The 18524-nt window shown below is 33.4% G+C and overlaps 1 protein-coding gene across 3 annotated transcripts in view; it reads right to left on the bottom strand.

Moving 5' to 3' along the window:
* The window catches only part of Ccdc171 (coiled-coil domain containing 171), a 397216-nt gene that overhangs the window by 226053 nt on the left and 152639 nt on the right, over nucleotides 1–18524 (bottom strand). For all 3 annotated transcript variants that reach the window (XM_058586353.1, XM_058586352.1, XM_046467410.2), the window contains 5 exons: nucleotides 9720–9826; nucleotides 7897–7986; nucleotides 6710–6910; nucleotides 3279–3446; nucleotides 1606–1794 (listed from right to left, as the gene is read on the bottom strand). In XM_058586353.1, the coding sequence (XP_058442336.1) occupies nucleotides 1606–1794; nucleotides 3279–3446; nucleotides 6710–6910; nucleotides 7897–7986; nucleotides 9720–9826 (755 nt within the window). The remainder of the gene's footprint in view (nucleotides 1–1605; nucleotides 1795–3278; nucleotides 3447–6709; nucleotides 6911–7896; nucleotides 7987–9719; nucleotides 9827–18524) is intronic.

The following is an 18524-nucleotide window of genomic DNA, read 5'->3' as shown; positions in this document are numbered from 1 at the left end:
TGGGTTCAATACTCAGCATTAAAAAAAAAAAATGCAGTGTACCTGTAAAACCAAATACTACCAAGTTATAAAGAAAACTGAAACTAGATATAACATGAATAACATTATACTCAAAACCTTAACATTGAGTGAAATATGCCAATGACCAAAGACTAAATATTGAATTATTTCATTTATATGCAATTCAAAAACTACTGAAACTAACCCATGATGACAGGCATCAGAGCAATGGTTGCCTATGAAGAATGAAAACTGACTTGGAGACAACACAAAAGAATTTTTTGGAGTAATGAAAAAGTTTCAAGTCTTAAGTAGGGTAATCATTACATGAATCTTTAATCAAAACATCAAATTACATACTTGAGATCCATGTACTTTATATGAATACACAACCAGTGAAACTCCACAACACGTACTTGTATGATATGTCAAAATACATTCTACTGTCTTCTATAACTAAAAAGAACAAATAGAAAAAAAAGAAAGAAAAATCCATGTACTTCACTGTATTTCAATGTTATCTCCAAAAAAATAAATTGTTTGGGTCTTTTATAGACAACACATCATATAATGGTCTGCACACAGTGAATAAATTACTACTCTTATAAAGCATATTTATTGATTCATTCAAACTCAAATAGAAAGGTCTAAGTTTATATGGAGTCCTTAAGTTTGAGAAAACAGAGTAGTCTGATTTCAAGCACTATGAAACCAGTTATTGGCAAATAAAAACTAAATACATACATAAATAAATATACATCTGTGTATATATGTGTGTGTATATGTGTAGATGGATTTTTTTTTAAATAAGACTTGCCAGTGTAACCCTGAATGAACAAAATTAAGACATTAAATACCAAATGAATCATGGGAAGAATCACAACCTTCTGGCTCCTAAGAACCTATCATGGAAACAGAAGTGGCCTATTAATAAATATAATACCAAAAATATAAATATATACACAATTATCATTTTATTCATGATGAGTGGGAATGATAGTTAACAATATATATAATGTTAACAATAACTTATATGGGAAAAACATGGTTAACAACCTATAACTTCTATTCTCTGCCAAATCCAACACAGAAGATACATTTCAAAGTCAATTTTCTTGCAACAGTGCCTATAATTGTAACCCTAGCTCTTGTATAATGTTATTAGATATAACAAATAACATTACCAAATGAATAAAATGATAGTTCTTGTGGAAACCCCCATAAATGTAAATGGAGTAAACTGGATAAAAGGATAATTACACTAACACTGACAATATTTAACAAATCTCTTAACCTTTTATTTTTAAAATAAAAGATATACAATTTTAGCATTTAATTGAACAATGCATTCTGAGATATTTTAACCAAAAATTTATCTTTCCAAATTTAAGTAAAGACAATCTTAAGACACACACAAAACACCTATCTGTGGGTTTGTACATGTTTACATGATCATATGATGTGTGTGTGTGTGTGTGTGTGCGCCTAAACAAGTTCTGTGGGGTTCTCATAAAGTTTCAAACTGATTTGGAGTTGGTATGAAAAACATGTGAAGTGACCAAACTGAGTAATCCATTTTTTAAAGCTTTTTGTACAGTAGCATACCTGTGCCCTCTTCTGTACCTCGAGGAGAAGTTCAGAATACTGCAGTTCCAGTTCCTTCTTTTGTTTGTGCCAGCAGCTCTCTTGGGCTTTGATCTGTTCTGCCACTTTGTTAAAGGTGTCTTCCTGAGTCTGTTGAAGTTCTCTCATTGTGTCAGATTTATTTTTACAGATATACTCTAGATGGCTTATCTATAAGAAGAAATTAAACAGAGTGAGACATACTAACAAATCACTTCCACCACAAAAACACTCCATATTTTCTACTATATTTTATTTGTTAATATCATCTGAAATTTTTAAGTTAAAATGTAAATATACTAATAGGAATTATCATATTTTTGCAGAAAATTATAACATTTTTAGACTTAGACAATAAATTTTTATTCTTTTCTTTATGATAAAGTTATTCATTCTATAAATCAATTCTAATGAGATGATTAAGAAGCTATTCTTACTTCAGGAACCAGAATTCCAGCTATTCAGATATCTCAATGGGAAAGGAAGAATTCAAAAGAGAATTACAAATCTGCAAATATTTTACACATTATAAAGCTAAATATTCCAACCATTTAATTTAACAAACACTGAAAAGAAAAATATTATCTTCTAAAGTTTATGACAATTAATGACGTTCTGTGAAAATTTTAACCATTACCATCTCAGAGGGTTAAAACACACCCATTTTAATTATCAGTAATTTTAAACCAATTATATATATATATATACATTCTCAATCACAAACAGCATCTGTGCGTCTTACAAGTTAGTCTCTCATTTCTCAGTACTTCTCAATAGGATCAAGGTAAAATGTTCAACAATAAGAAATCTCACCCTGAAATTGGGCTGTTTTATTAGTTCAGAGATTTTTTTTAAACTTACAGTTTTTCCCTTCCTGTCTCTTAAGAGCAAATGTCATTTTAACTACGACTGAGAAAAGACCAAATAAACACAGTTCTAACCAGTTCAACAGACTCAGGATAAGAAACAATACCTTTGACATTGACATATGTTGATCTTCTAAGTCATTAAAAATTTCTGTAACCAAAAGCAGGATTTTTCTTTATTGGAAAAATTCCTAGGCTTGTGAAATGGTAAAGTGACCATAAAAGTTTACTATTTTGTTCTACAAAATATACATCTTACCTTCTAAAGCATGGATTGGGTTTTCTCATATATAGATTGTTGTGTTTCAAAAAATAAGTCATAAGCACAGAATTTAAAATTTTCTAAGTGCTTTTAAAATAACACCTCATATTTTCTAAGCAAAGAATTTTAAGATTATGTTTTTGAATAACTGTATCCTGTTTCTATTTTATGCTAACATAAAGAGTTGGTTTATTAATGTAAATGACTAAGTTCTTTGAATTGCTTCATCAGTAAGATTAATTTATTTTCTTTTAATTAGGTCCCTGTGGCTAATACTGGCTAGTAGTATTAGCATGTCCTGCTCAGAAAGTGGAGCTTAGAGACTTCATACAGACTTCAGTCACATTTACATGCCCACAGCAATGGCATCAAACTGAGTTGTAGACAAGCCATAATTAATGGTATTGAATTATTAACATCCAAATTCTTTTTGAAATAAGATGAATGTCAGCCCCTCTTAATGATACTGTGATGTGGACAAATGTCACTGAATTTAATAGAGGTATCTGGTGCCTGAGGACAGTTACCTTCTCATTAGCCCTGTTGAGGTCTGCAATGAGGGCATCAACATTCTCCTGCAAGATTGCACAAAGCTCAGACCAAGAGAATTTATCCAACATGCCTTCTGGTTGTTTTATGAGCACACAGCCTGCTACCAAGTGCTGATACAAGGTATGAAGGAAGGTTAGCTTCTCCTGCAAGAAAAAAGACAAATTAATTTGTTTGTAAGCATTATAAGAAGTAAGACAGGAAATACAAATAGTAAAGAATTTATTTTTAAAACTTTGAAATTAAAATACTCAAGTTTCAGATACTGTCCTTTAATGACTTTTTCACATTCAAAACCAAGCATTGATAGACTACTTGGAATTCTTATACTTGGTATTCAAAACCAAACTTTGTGTAGAAGCCAGAAGACCAGGGTTCAAACCCCAGCTTTGCTGTTCATGAGAATGTGGTCTGAGTAGGCACCTTGTTCAGGTCTAAGCTCCCTTGATATAACATGAGGTGTCCAGATTCATAATTTTTAAACCTTTCTAATTGGAAGTCAGTACGGTAATTCTATAGTTTCATGCTTATATTTTCTAAAACATGTAAGTCAAACAATACAGAAAAGAGTGTTATTCAACTCTGATGAAGAAAAAGTTTTACCAATATCTGTACTTTACATGTACACAATTACTTATCTTTCTTCTTACTCCAGAGAGTCCAGTTTCCTTACCACTTATAGGAAATCTATCCCAAGCCCCTTAGGCGAAGTACACAGTGATATAAAAGATATGGAAGAAGGACTCATTTGTTTTTCCCACTTATAAGTTTATACAGTATGTGCCACACTGGGCATTTGTAGGTGTTTAAACATTACAGGCAAAAAAAAAAAATGTGGATATAGCAGCCTAAGAAATATTCTCAAAAATGTCCAGTCGGAAATATGCTTTTTTAAAGACCTTTTAAAAGTATATTATTATTACAGTAACTAAACTATCTATTATGGAATGACCTAAAAATATTTAGTGTGCTCTGAAATATGGATACAGTTGATCTTATCTTGAACACACAAGAATTCACTACTATAGAGTCAAATGGCCCTCTTTATAAGGTATTTCATCTATAGAGTCCCAAAGCATAGAACTCAAAGACAAGGTAATTGTGAAGTTGCAAAATGAATATTCTATATAGATAAGTTCCCTCGAGATGCTTTTATAGATCAGTAAGAAAACTTTTTTTAAAAGAAATTTAAAAGTAAAAAATTGAGAAGTCTGTCTTCTAGATTAAAAAAAAAAACTACAGCGGGGAGGGTGGAGGATGAGAAAGGCAGCGGAGCACAACAGACACTAGTATGGCAATATGTAAATCAATGGATGTGTAACTGATGTGATTCTGCAATCTGTGTATGGGGTGAAGGTGGGAGTTCATAACCCACTTGAATCAAAGTGTGGAATATGATATGTCAAGAAATTTGTAATGTTTTGAACAACCAACAATAAAAAACTAAAAAAAAAAAAAACTACAGCATATAAAAACGTGTTGGAATTAGAAATTGTAGAAATAGCTTTCCTGAATATTTCAAAATGTGTATCATCAAATCATTCTATATGCCACCTTGCTTTTTCCAAATACAATAATTTTAAAACCAAAGATTTTAAAATGTGGTTACAACCACAAATTTGAGTCAAGAAATCAGAAAAAAAAGTTTTGTAAATGTGCTAAGCATTATCTTTTTTTTTTTTTTTTTTTTTTTTGCAGTGCTAGAAATTGAACCCAAGACCTCACACATGCCAGGCAAGCGCTCTGCCACTGAACTGTGTCCCCAGCTCGGTCCTGTCCTTTTAAAAAAACAGTGAAAGATGATTTTTGCACTAGGTTGAAGTGAATAAATATATTAAAAACTATAAATACCCAAATGTAATATTCAGGCACTAAAATCTTTCTCCTCCACATTTTTGCCAAAGGATCACATTCATCCTCAAGAAAAATTCATTGTCACCATTATGTCCTTTTTGCTTGGGCTACAATAAACCGAGCATGATAATCATCCATTTGGCGTGCAAAGAAAATCACAAGATCAAAAATCAATTCACACGTGTTGAACCCAGCCACAACGCTGTAGACATGCTGACTTTACAATATAGTCAGGCTTCTAGTTTCCTTTACTGTAATCATTATCTGATGTGTAGAACAATTCCAACCCCTTCATGTGAACACAGTTTAAATCCCAGATGTAAGAAGAGTGGAAAGAATGTTTCCTTTTGCTCTCTTGGCATTCTTGTTCCTATTTGTTAGAGTAATGAACTCAATATGCAGGACAACTTCAGATAAACCAGTTCCACTAGCTACACTAGATCTATATCCCATGGGTTAAAGAAAATATAAGATAATAATTCCATTCACACAGGCTCTTTCAGCATATGAAATTTTTATCATCATATTTTAAGAAGTCATTAATAAATACAATGGGCAGACAACTCTCCATTGCAAAGAAGTTTAAATTCTATGAAACTTTTATTTCCTAAATTTTTGTTAATACTCTATAATTATAAAGAGTAAGTTAGAGACAGTCTACTAACATAGATATTATTTCTGTTTTCCAGATAAGAAAACTGAGATGTAAAGAGACTAGGCTGTATGGCTTGTCCACAGTTACATTGTTAGTAAACAGAAATGTCAGAATTCAAGTTCAGGTCAAGTCTACCTGATTACAAAAATCATACTCTTTCTATCATACAGAGCTGCAGAACTTCTGAAATAAAAAATAATTTTGTCATTGGCAAACAGGCAAACCTTAAAAGGACAGTTAGGAACTTAGCAGCTTGAGATATGATGATCTAAAGAGTCAAGGAAAATTGATGGTCCAAGTGACAGAGGGCTGAACTATATTACTTTTCTCACAAAACAGGATAACACCCGTGTAATGGAATAACTGAGTTTGCAGCTGTCATGAAAATTTCAAAATACTTAATCTCAGAATAATTCTTTTCTTTTTTTTTTTTTTTAGGACTTTTTTTTTCCTTGTGGTACTGGGGATTGAACCCAGGGGTACTTTACCACTGAGCTACATCTTACACCTTTGTATTTATTTATTTTTATTTTGGGACAGGATCTCCCAAAATTGCTTAAAGCCTCATTAAGTTGCTGAGACTGGCCTCAAAACTTGTGATCCTCCTGCCTCAGCCTCATTGGGATTATAGGCATGCACCACCACACCCCGCTCAGAACAATTTTTTTTTAACTCTCTGGACATAATAACCTATTTATTTATTTATTTATTTGGTGCTGAGGATCGAACCCAGTGCCTCACGCATGTTAAGCAAGTGCTCTACCATTAAGCCACAACCCCAGCCCTGAGAACAATTTTAATTAAAATTAGTAGTCACTTGGTGCATATCGATGCATAAAAAATACAAAACTGAGATTAGTGAAAAGCCTTTTCCAGCCATCTTCCAGTTTCAGGTAATACCTCAGTGTCCTTATGGAATGCCTGGGAGAGTTTCTGCAGTTCATTTTCACACTGAGCTGCTCGCGCCTTTTCTTTTTCCCAACAGTGCAGCACATTTTGTAGCTCCATTTTCAAAGTGCTTATTAAAGCCTCTCGGTCTGCACATTTTGTGCGTAAATGACTTAATTCTTTATGAGCATCAGTGAGTTTATCCTGAAGTTCCTGTCAGAAACATAAATAGACTGTAGACCATACAAGAGAGAGTGGAGACAGCAGGCATACAAATACAAAATATGTGATGAAAACTTTCAAAGCTAATACAAAAGAATCAAGCACTTACTTGTAATGCTAAACACTAAGGTATTATACTATGTATATTTTCTATGTATAATATTTTAGCTCAACAGTTAGAAAATCGGTTACGTTTGAGCATTTACATAAAATGTTAATAAGATGGCTTATTCCAAAAGCTCTTTGAAGGGAGATTTACTTAAAACTCATAAAAAATTAACTTGGTGATTCAAAAAATTTTAATAACATTTTAAGTAATATTTTGAAAAATAAATCTTTTAACATTTAATATAAGAACATTTACTTTCCTCTGATATTCTATACTAATACAAATCTCAAATATGTGGCATAAATCCTTGCTGAACTATTAGTTCCTTAACCTTAACAAATTCTATTGAAGTGTGTCCATGACAAACTCAACATGAACCAATACAATAAAATTCCAACAAGACTCAGCAACTCAAATTTTGCAAAGATATAGTACATAAAACAAGCACAGAAAATAAACTTTTTCTGGATCTTAGCCAGATGTGGCCTCAGCCCATTACCAGACATGATGTACTAAAAACAATGGTTCTGCCCTAAAATAAGGAAAAGTGACTCCAAATACAGATGTGTTTATGAAGAATATAATTAACATATACCTAAGGCAGGACATTAAATCTCAAATTATTTTTTGAATCTGTGGTATTATATCAGAGAAATTATTTTCCTTTTAACCAAAATAATTTCCAACCAAGTTTTCTTTAAAAGCAAAAAACGTTGTTGTTACTATGATCAACAAAACTTAAAAATGTATCCAAATATACTTAAAACAAAGAAGATGTATTTTCAGATATCTCTTCTTTAAAGCAGTCCCTAAATAATTACATTTGCTTCTTAATACAAGAGGGAAAAGCTATTCTAAATCCTAATACCTTTATATTTTTAGTGTGAGATTCAATCTTCTGTTTGGTAAAATCAAGTTCATTAGATGTCTTTTCCTTAGCATCATTCATGCTGTTTATCTGATGAAAGAAAAGTAACTTAACATTTTTCAAGAATGGGTAATTCAAAAGCTAACCTTTAAGTGATTTTTATGCAATTACTAAGCACAAAGTTTTTGATACTAATAAAGAGTCTTAACAATACCTCTTTTGGTTAAATTACATTTAGTTTCTGTCACAAGCTGAGATGGCTAAAAAGGAAAGTATTCAACCTTAAAATGTCAGTGATGTTATTATTGTATTTTCACTAGATGTCTGGATAAAGGATTTCACTCTTACTGTAAACAAATATAACTTTATTCTTAAAATCCTACTGGACCAAAATGCCAGAAGCAGTGGTATCTATAAAGAAAGAAAAAAGAACAGAGCAGAAGACTGTTTTTCTATACATCATGAGGGTATTCAGTGGTCTCTCACTCCATATGACAACTTCAGGGTCGGTCACATGCAGTCCTACTGGGAAGGCTTGTGGCAGGTCATCAGTTGGTCCTGCACCGCTTGTGATTTATTTTATTTGACAGTTCATTCTTCTTTCTGTCAGACTGCTCTTTTTGCTTTCTTTGCAGCCACCCCTTTGGTCTCCCCACTGCTGTCTCTGGCACTGGTTCACAACAAAGCACATTACTAAGCCAAAGCCTGCTGAGTCGACTTTTCAACTGTGCTGAGGATCATGTGACATTCATCCTCCCAAATAACAATTCGCTGTGGGTAATATGTTCCTAGTTACCCTGCAGCTTCCAGACCCAGGCCTCAGAAGAGTTTCATAAACTACTAACAATACAGGTTGTCTTGTAGCACTGGAAAAGACTTAGCAATATTTGCTCTTCATAGAAATTTAATTATTTCAATGGTCACTTTCTGATTTTCCTTTTGAACAATTATAAGAGTATTAAGTTGACTCATTTTTCCTCCTTTGTTTACCTTAGCTAACTAAAATAAAATCAGCTACTACTAATATGTTAAATATAATGGCTTTATGCCCTTTGTATTATCTAAAAGAAAAAACACTAATTGTATGCTATGTTACTTGTCTTTGGCTGAACAATCTGTTGTTTTGCTAACTAACTGTATTTAATGTAATTACTTCATATGCTAATTTGACAAGATGTAACTAGACAAACTCTTCAATTTTTAAAGCATGAATTCATAAAACATTTTAATACCCAAGAAAATTATCAACTCACACATTAAACAATACAAATGAGATGATAAATAGAAGCATGAGCTTTTTCAATCAGCAAACTAAAAGCTTCTAGGATACATCAAACAGATATTTGTTTTTAGCAACTTCTAACAACACTTTACTCCCTTTAGAGAATGAAAACTGCTTTCTTTTTTATTACATTTTCCATAATTTGTAGAATTCTTCAACTAAAATACTGACAAAACCTAAATTCCCACTACCTAGTTCACATATCATAAAATACATTACATTTAAATAAAACATATATTCACTTAAATAGCTTGCACAACTATTTTAGTAAATTAAAACAGATTATGAAGTCCAAGAAGTGGCAGAGTATTTATAACTTTGAAAATAATAGTTAGCCTGATAAGTAACAAAAACATAAGTGAGACACTACACTTTAGGCCACACTTAAAGAAAGAGCACTGACAGACAATTTATTATTTTTTGTATCTGTGAAGCTGTCAATTCAACATTCCCAATCTTTTTGACCTTTGTAATAAGCAAGGGATACGTACTGGTATGGGCTGAAGGCTATATGTGTGGAGCCAAACAGTGCAAGTGTTACCTCATTAGATGCATCTTCCAGCTTGTTCTGGTAATCTGTCAAGGTACGCCTCAAAGTCTCAAGGACAACAGGGAAGCTGGGAGGTTTATCTTTGTCCTTGTGGATGCCTAGAGAAAAATATACCCTTAAAGTCACACAGGCACAAAAGCTAAGCAAACAGCAACAGAGATATTACAATTAGAGGTGAAAGATGTTATAAAACATTGAGTAGAATTTTATTCTCTAATATACTGCTGTATAGCCAAGTAGTAACAGTCTTTCTAAACAAGTGCTCAAACTGAAGTTAATAATATACCAAGTTCAAATTTATGGCTATTTTCTACCTTATCAACCCATATAATATTAGTTCTTTTTTTTCTCTATATCTCCTAATAGCAGTGTTCATATGGACCTGTTATCCAACAATTAAATGAATCTAGAGTACCACTGTTTTGGAAAACTGAATAAATGTACCTTGTGTTTCTGATCAATCAAGCCTTTTATAATATACTATTTTGCTTAAATAACAATTTTTGAACCCAAGAGTATATACTCTTCTATTATGCTTGGAAATATTCCTCAATCCTTAAAATTCTCAAGTTACAAGTTGAAATAAACAATAAAAAATGTGATTATCTACATGGCCCACATCATGTTTCAATTAAAACCATTGTAAAAATATGAGTATTTCCATATTACACCCTCAAAGTACTTTAATTTAGCTGGTCTCTAAGTTAAATTAGTTGAGCTAATTAAGTTCATGTGGTCAAATACAATTCTAAATATTAACTCAAATTAATCAAAAGCTGAGTTTCAAAAACCACTTTAAATTGATTTTTTATTTTATTACTATTTAAGTGTCAAAAAAAGTATCAAAATTTGGTTGGAAGCCATTGATATTAAAAATATTTTCATTTCCTGTTATAATTTTCCTCATATTTTATAATCTAAATATTTCAATATATAACTTTAAAAAGAAGAATTCATAATATGTTTTAGGATTCATTCATTCAACTAATTTACTGAATTCTTACTGTTTACTAATCTTGGGCATTAGGCATACAGAGGTGAGCAAAGTCAGTGTAGTTTCTGTCTATATACAATTTATAATTTAATAAGAGGGAGAGATAGTAAATCACTTCATAAGATCATTCATCTTTTTTTAAGCATTAAAAGACTGGAACTGGTAAAAGATAGGAGAAGGAAGTAATGAAGGAAAGAAAACAGGAAAGGGGAAAAAATGCTCAGTTAACAACAGACTACTTGATTCATCCCAGAGTATTGGTAATATTTAGTGTTTTAATTTCAGGGAAAGGACCAATAAATTTATGACATTTATCGAAGTATATTTAAATACTATCTTATGTATGGATACATATTAGATATTCTTAAACAGAAGAATAATATTTAACTTAAAAACTGAAAGTAATATGAAAACAACATTTATTCCAGCTATGAAAAAAATATGCAGTTTGAGCCATGATAATGGCTATGAGTATGAATTGGAAAGACAACTCACTAAAAATTTCATTAGAGGTCTTACCAAATAAAATTTTTTAAATTATTCTCTTGCACAAGATATGTAATATAAAATTCTTTTCTTTTGCCACTACACAAAGCGGCCCATGAATAAATTATTCAAGGACACTCAGGAAATCTGTTAGTTTTTACAATAAAGAAGAAAACTTCCTCCCAGAAATTCAGAAGAATGCAATCACCTTCAGTGTTCAGGAGTAAAGGGACAAAGTGCCCTGTCCTTACTGACCTAGGCACATTTTTATATTTTACATAAAATATTCTTGCCTAAAAATATCTATAAATAACGTTTAGTTGAGGTAAAAAGTATGCTTTATGTCCCACCAATATCTATAATAAAAAAAAAGTACTTACTGGTCCCTTCGCATGGCAAAATGCTTACAAATAAAATAAATGTCCATAAATAAAAGAACCTTATTGACTGATTTGGTTTAACCTAATAAAATTGTAATCTCTACACTATGGCCCAAAACACATTGGACTATTAAAACTATTCTATCGGAGGGAGGTTTAAAAACTCATACACAAAGAACCCTAAAAAAAGATTTAAACAGTGGCCATAACTGGCTTTTCAAAGGTCAAATACCAAGTGAAGGATAGATATGTCAGGAGCACTTAATATTTCAATAATAGCAACTCCAAATATTTTGTTTTTCTCTTTCCCTCTCCCTACGCACTGTCTCTGAACACAGGTGCCTGCTTATACTTTCACAAAATCACTCCCTACTTCAACTTCAATTTCTCTTCCTCATTTGTAAGTAGGTTTCAACTCTGGCTAAACTTTGGCAAATCTTTCCTTGAATTAGTAGCCGAAAAGAAGGGACAGGGAAGAAAAGGTTCCAAAACCCTCTATTTAAATGTTTCCTTTTAGACAATCTCAAAAAGTAAACATTTTTACATGACTCATATAAACAACTGGTTTTTCTTTTTAATTTTTTATTGGTACATAAGAATTATACATAATAGTGGGATGCTTTGTACATATTCGTACATTCACATGATATAACTCAAGCTGCTATGATTACCTCACTAAACTATAGTTTCACAGTAAAAGCAGTAAGTAGGAACGAATGAGATAAACCTATCTCATCTACCTTTTCATTCTCTTATCTGTCTCCTGCAAGAGTCCCAAAGGGGAGAATTAAGAAATAACAGAATTTAAGACAAAGACCGAGCTTCTTTTAAAAGATAACTGAAGAGAACATGATGGAGGGGGTTCCTGTTCTTTGATGCCAATTTTTGATTGTGTAGTAGAAAATAGAAAACATCATTCAAATGGATTTTATTTTCACCCAATAAAAAATAAACATTCACTACATAATGCATTGATTAAAAAATTCCTTCTTATTCTAAAAGCACTAAAACATAAACATACTTTTGCTGGCAGTTATACTTTTTAAGCTCAGACTACATTCTGCATATTAACTCATCTTAATCACTGAGGTCTTAAACATCTTCATTATCTTGCAAATACTGGTGCTCATTCTGCAGTATTTAAGGAAAATGGCTCATAACTTTGCTAACATATGGAAAGTATTTATTATGTAAGTTCTACTCATCTATTCTCTATGTCCCTTGGAGACTCCAAAAAACATTTCCTTTATTAAGCCTTGAGAAACATGCTGGTGAAGGGAGCCAAACCCTTCCCGGACACTGTGTGGCTTGATAAACTCTGTATGGCTTTTAAGACAAGAATAAATTGGTCATGGTGGTGCATGCCTATAATCCCAGGGACTCAGGAGGCTGACGCAAGAGGATCACAAGTTCAAGGCCAGCTTCAGCAACTTAGCAAAGCCCTAAGCAACTTAGCAAGACCCTGTCTCAAAAAATAAAAAGGACTGGGCACTGTGGCACATGCCTGTAATCCCAGCAGCTCAGGAGGCTGAGGCAGGAGGACTACGAGTTCAAAGCCAGCCTCAGCAAAAGTGAGGTGCTAAGCAACTCAGAGAGACCCTGTCTCTAAATAAAATACAAAATAGGGCTGGGGATGTGGCTCAGTGATTGAGTGCCCCCAAGTTCAATCCCTGGTACTAAAATAAATAAATAAATAAATAAATAAATAAATAATGCTACAGGTGTGGCTCAGTGAGTGATTAAGCATTCCCTAATCATACAAAAAAAGCCAAGAATAACAGTAGGAAATGATGAAATCAAATGAGTTCCCTGAATTCAATAGGAGTGATTGAATCTTGGGGGATAGAGCTCAAGTGGTAACTATTAATCTTCAGATACAAGTATCCATAATGGATATTGGAGTCAAAGCAATAAACAAAAAGACTTGACCCATGGAGATCACTAGTATCAGCTATTTAACTGATGATCATAATGTCATCTGATCATAGTTAGCTGATCATCATATTCCTTGAACTAATGTTTACTTAAGTCTTATTTTATTTGTATAAGTAGAAACTCTCTAGATCTAATTACCAAAAGTTGGACAAAAATAGAGTACTGGCCCTTGACCACTTCTCAGATTTGAGCTAGTTCACAGGCCCAGATCCCCTTGAATAAAGAAGACAGGTCCCTTTAGGAACCCTGACATACTGTTAAAAAATGTAAATCATCCTCCTAGTCTTCCTCAAGGAAACAAGCAACCATTTGCTAGGGTGACAATATGCAAGGGGGAACTAACTCTACTTCCCAGGGGCACCTTATCTCACGAATACAAGAATGTGTCTAAGACACTAATTCAGAAAGATCTAAGATGCTATTGTGGTTCAAAAGTCAAGGAGGTCAACTTAACTCAATTTTGGGTAAGGTCTCTTTCCAGGAAGTCAAGTAGGTCCCTGAACCCACCTCATAGTTATTTCCCCAGTTTGAAAGGCATCATTAGAAAACACAAAAGCAGAAACTTGTACAATGCCCATTTTGGACACTGGTATAAGGAATATTATAGAGGAAAACTAAGTTTAAAAAATCAAGTGGAGCCAGGCATGGTGGCACATGCCTGTAATCCCAGAAGCTTGGCAAGCTGAGGCAGAAGGATTGCAAATTCAAAGCCAGCCTCAGCAATTTAGTGAGAGCCTTTCTCAAAATTAAAAAAAAAAAAAAATTAAAATTTGATAGGACTTCAAGATGGTGGAATAGTGGTCACTTTCCTGGCTGCTCCATGGCATGAAAACAAGAAATCGGACAGGCAGCTTTTCAGCAAAGTGAGTGAACAAAGAAAAATAAAGGGGGACTTTGCTAGAATTTAAACTGGACACTCAAAGCAGATAAGGAACTCGGGAGGTTGAATATAATAATATAAGGAAGAAATCACCAGCACCACAGTCTCTAGTGCATTCACAGGCACCAACCAGAGCATTCCCTCCACAAGCAAAGTGGAGAGACAAAAGAATTAAAGGAACCCACATTTTTGGAAAGCCTGAGGAGTATCTGGGTACAAAGACTTTACCGACCAAAGACACTGCCCAACTAAACTGAAAGGCGTACTACACCATATCCTTGCACAGAAATTGGCTCCTCCACTACATGAATGGAACCCAGGGGAAATCCCTGGGGTACATTCTTCCAGCCTGGACCAGTAATTGCTGGACCCTAGACCAATTCGAATTCAGGGAAGAGCCTGGAGCCCACCTAAGCCTAAACCCCACCTCCAAGAATTCCACCTATGGGATTAACTCTTTCACTCCAACAAGCTGGAGGGTAGAGCATCACACTCCAGATAACCCCACCAACTCCACTGAGAAGATAAGCTAAAAATCTTTTCAACTCCAGCAGAAACAGTACTTTAACTTTTCACAGAGATATTCATTCTCTCTCTCTCTCTCCCCCTCTCTCTAAATATTTTTAATTCAGGCAAAAGATAAAATATAGACATATGTGAGATACAGTAAAATCCATGGGCTTTGGAATCAGACAGCTGGAGGTCAAGCCCTAACACAGCTACTTATCAGCTATATCATCTTCAACAAGTTATTTAAGTGGACTACTATGGCTTGATGTCTGTTTTCTCCAAAATTCATGTTAAAATTTAATTGCTTTATGACAGTATTACGGTTCCTCTGAGAAATGATTAGGCCATGAGGTCTTCACCTTCATAGGCTGTTACAAAAGGAAGAGTTTAGCTTCCTTTTGCCCTTTCTTGCCTGTGTGCCTTCCATGATGCAACAAGAAGGCTCTCACCAGATGCTACCATCTTTGATATTGAAATTCCCAGGCTCCAGAACTGTGAGGCAACAAATTTCTGTTACTTATAAATTATCCAGTCTTGAGTATTCTGTTATAGTAACACAAAACACATTAAGATATGGTCTAAGCCGCCTTTTTCTCTTTTGTAAAATGGTAATAATAATAAATTCTACTTCATAGGGTTGTTTTAAAGAATACATTAACAAGCCAATGCATATAAAATGCTTAACATAGCACTGGTGCAAAATAAGCGTGCCAGCAATGTCAATTATCATTATTATAACACTGATTAGTTAATAAACATTTAACTAATGGCTTAAAATAAACAGAAAAGATAATTAACCAAAATACACAATCTGAAGTGGGAAGAGCTAATCTATCTGTGTAGTTCAAGTATTCCACACACCTATTCTGCATGAATGTATGTTTAGCTTCAATTATTTAGTATTACCTAATGAATACTCCTACTTTACTTTTTAGTTTCTTTACTCATCCATTTAATGGTTGCAGCTAATGAAAAAAGCTACAGAATATACTAAGTCCACTTTATTCTCCTGACTTATGTTAGGGGAGACAGTCATCCTCATTTGGGATGTGCCTTTTTATGTGACAAAAATTCCATTACCCTAACACTCTCAGCCCATTTAAGCCTAAACCCCACCTTCAAGAATTCCACCTTTGGGATTAACTCTTTCACTCCAGTAGGCTGGAGTGTGGAGGATCACACTCCAGACAACCCCACCAACACCACTGAGAAGATGAGCTGAGAATCTTTTAAACTCCAACAGAACAATACTTCAAATTTTCACTGAGATATCTCTCTCTCCTTTTTTTTTTAGTTTTCTTTTTCTTTTCTCCATTTAAATGGTGATCTTAATGGTTTATAAACATTTACCCATACACATACTTGTTTTGGGTTTTTTCCTCATTTTTAATATTTTTGAAGCCAGTGATTGAAATCAAGCAAAACCCTCAAAATTGAAGGAATCAACAATCTAGATTAAAAATTCAATTGAAAGCATTAACAACAGACTAGATCACTTAGTCACTCAGTCATTGAAGACAAAATATATAATCTTGAAAACAAAGTTGAACATGGATAAAACATGTTAAGAAACTGTGAACAGAATTTCCAATAAATATGGGATAACATGAAAAGGCCAAATTAAAGATTTATTGAGATAAAGAAAGGCACAGAGATACAAATCAATAGAATGCACAATCTTTTCAATGAAATGATATCAGGAAATTTCCCAAACCTGAAGAATGATACAGAAAATCAAGTATAAGAGACTTCAGAACCCCAAATATACAAAATTACAACAGACCCAGACTAAGGCATATTAATATGAAAATGCCCAACATACAGAATAGACAGAATTTTAAAGGCTGTGAGAGAAAAAGGACACATTAATTATAGAGGGAAACCAATTCAAATCTCAGCTGATTTCTCAACCCAGACCCTCAAAGCTAGGAGGTCATAGAATAGCATATACCAAGCTCTGCAAGAAAATGGATCCCAGCAAATAATACTATACCCAGAAAAATGAGGACTCGGATTTGGTGATGAAATAAAAACCTTCCATGATAAACAAAAGGTAAAAGAATTCCCAACTAGAAAGCCTGTACTATAGAACATTCTCAGCAAAATATTTCATGAAGATATAAAAAATAAAAGTGAAAACCAGCAAACAGAGGAACTACACTAGAAGAATAGTCAATCTAAGGAGAAAATAATTCAAATTAAAAACGAGAAATAAATCAAAATGACAGGGAATAAAAAATCATATCAACAATAACATTGAATGTAAATAGCCTAAACTCATCAACCAAACAACATAGACTAGCAGACCAGATTAAGTAACAAAACCAAACAATATACTGTCCCCAAGAGACTTACCTCATAGGCAAGGAAGTCCATAGACAAAGGTAAAACAATGTGAAAAAACATATCATTCACATGGATCTCATAAACAAGCAGTGGTTTCTATCCTCATATCAGATAAAGTAGACTTCGAACCAAAGTTAGTCATAAGAGACAAAGAAGGACATTTCATACTGCTTAAGGGAATTATAAATCAACAAGACATAACAATCATAAGTATTTGTGCCACACACAATGGAGTATCTACATACATCAAACAAACCTTCTCAATTTCAAGAATCAAAAAGACCACAGCACAATAATACTGGGTGATTTTAATACACCTCTCTCACCACTCAACAGATCCTCCAAACAAAAACTAAAGAACAAAGCTATAGAACAATACAATTAATAATTTAGACTTAACAGATACATATAGAATATTTCATCCATCAGGGCCTGAATAAACTTTCTTCTCATTAGTACATGGATCCTTCTCTAAAACAAACCATATCTTACGCCACAAAGCAACTCTATGCAAACACACAAAAAAAATAGAGATAATGCCTTGCATTCTACCAGATCATAATGAAATGTAATTAAAAACCAATGATAAAATAAAAAATAGAAGCTACTCTAATACCAGGAAACTAAATAAGATGCTATTGAAATACAAATGGATAGCAGAAGAAATCAAGATTAAGATTTTAAAAAATACTTAGAGGTAAATGAGAATAACAATACAACATATCAAAATCTCTGGGACACTATGAAGGCAGTACTAACAGGAAAGTTCATCACATTGAGCTCATTTCATTAAAAGAACAGGAAATCAACAATAAACCTGTCTTAGCCAGATTTTGCAACTCTGATTAAAGGACCTGACCAGAACAACTGTAACGGATAAAAAGTTTATTTGAGGGCTTATAGTTTCAGAGTTCTCAGTCCATATAGCTAGCTCCATTCCCCAGGGCTCCAGGTGAAGGTGAACATCATGGTGAAAGAGTGTGGCAGAGGGAAGTAGCTCACATGATCATCAGGAAGAAGAGAAAGAGTCTCCACTTGCCAGATACAAATATATATATATACCCCAAAGCCACGCCCACGATATCCTACCTTCTCTGGCCATACCCAACATGCCTTCAGTTACCACTCAATTAACCCCATCAGGTAATTAACTCACTGATTGGGTTAAGGCTTTCATAACCCAATCGTTTCTCCTCTAAACTTTCTTGCATTGTCTCACATGTGAGCTTTTGGGGGACACCTCACATCCAAACCATAATACTAAC

Source organism: Marmota monax, unplaced genomic scaffold (assembly GCF_021218885.2).
Source record: "Marmota monax isolate L192 unplaced genomic scaffold, Marmota_monax_Labrador192_F-V1.1 WCK01_AAM20220418_F8-fsc00033, whole genome shotgun sequence".
In the NCBI taxonomy this organism is placed as follows: Eukaryota; Metazoa; Chordata; class Mammalia; order Rodentia; family Sciuridae; genus Marmota; species Marmota monax.
The sequence above is the reverse complement of the archived record's forward strand: the minus strand, read 5'-3'. Positions and strand labels throughout refer to the sequence as shown.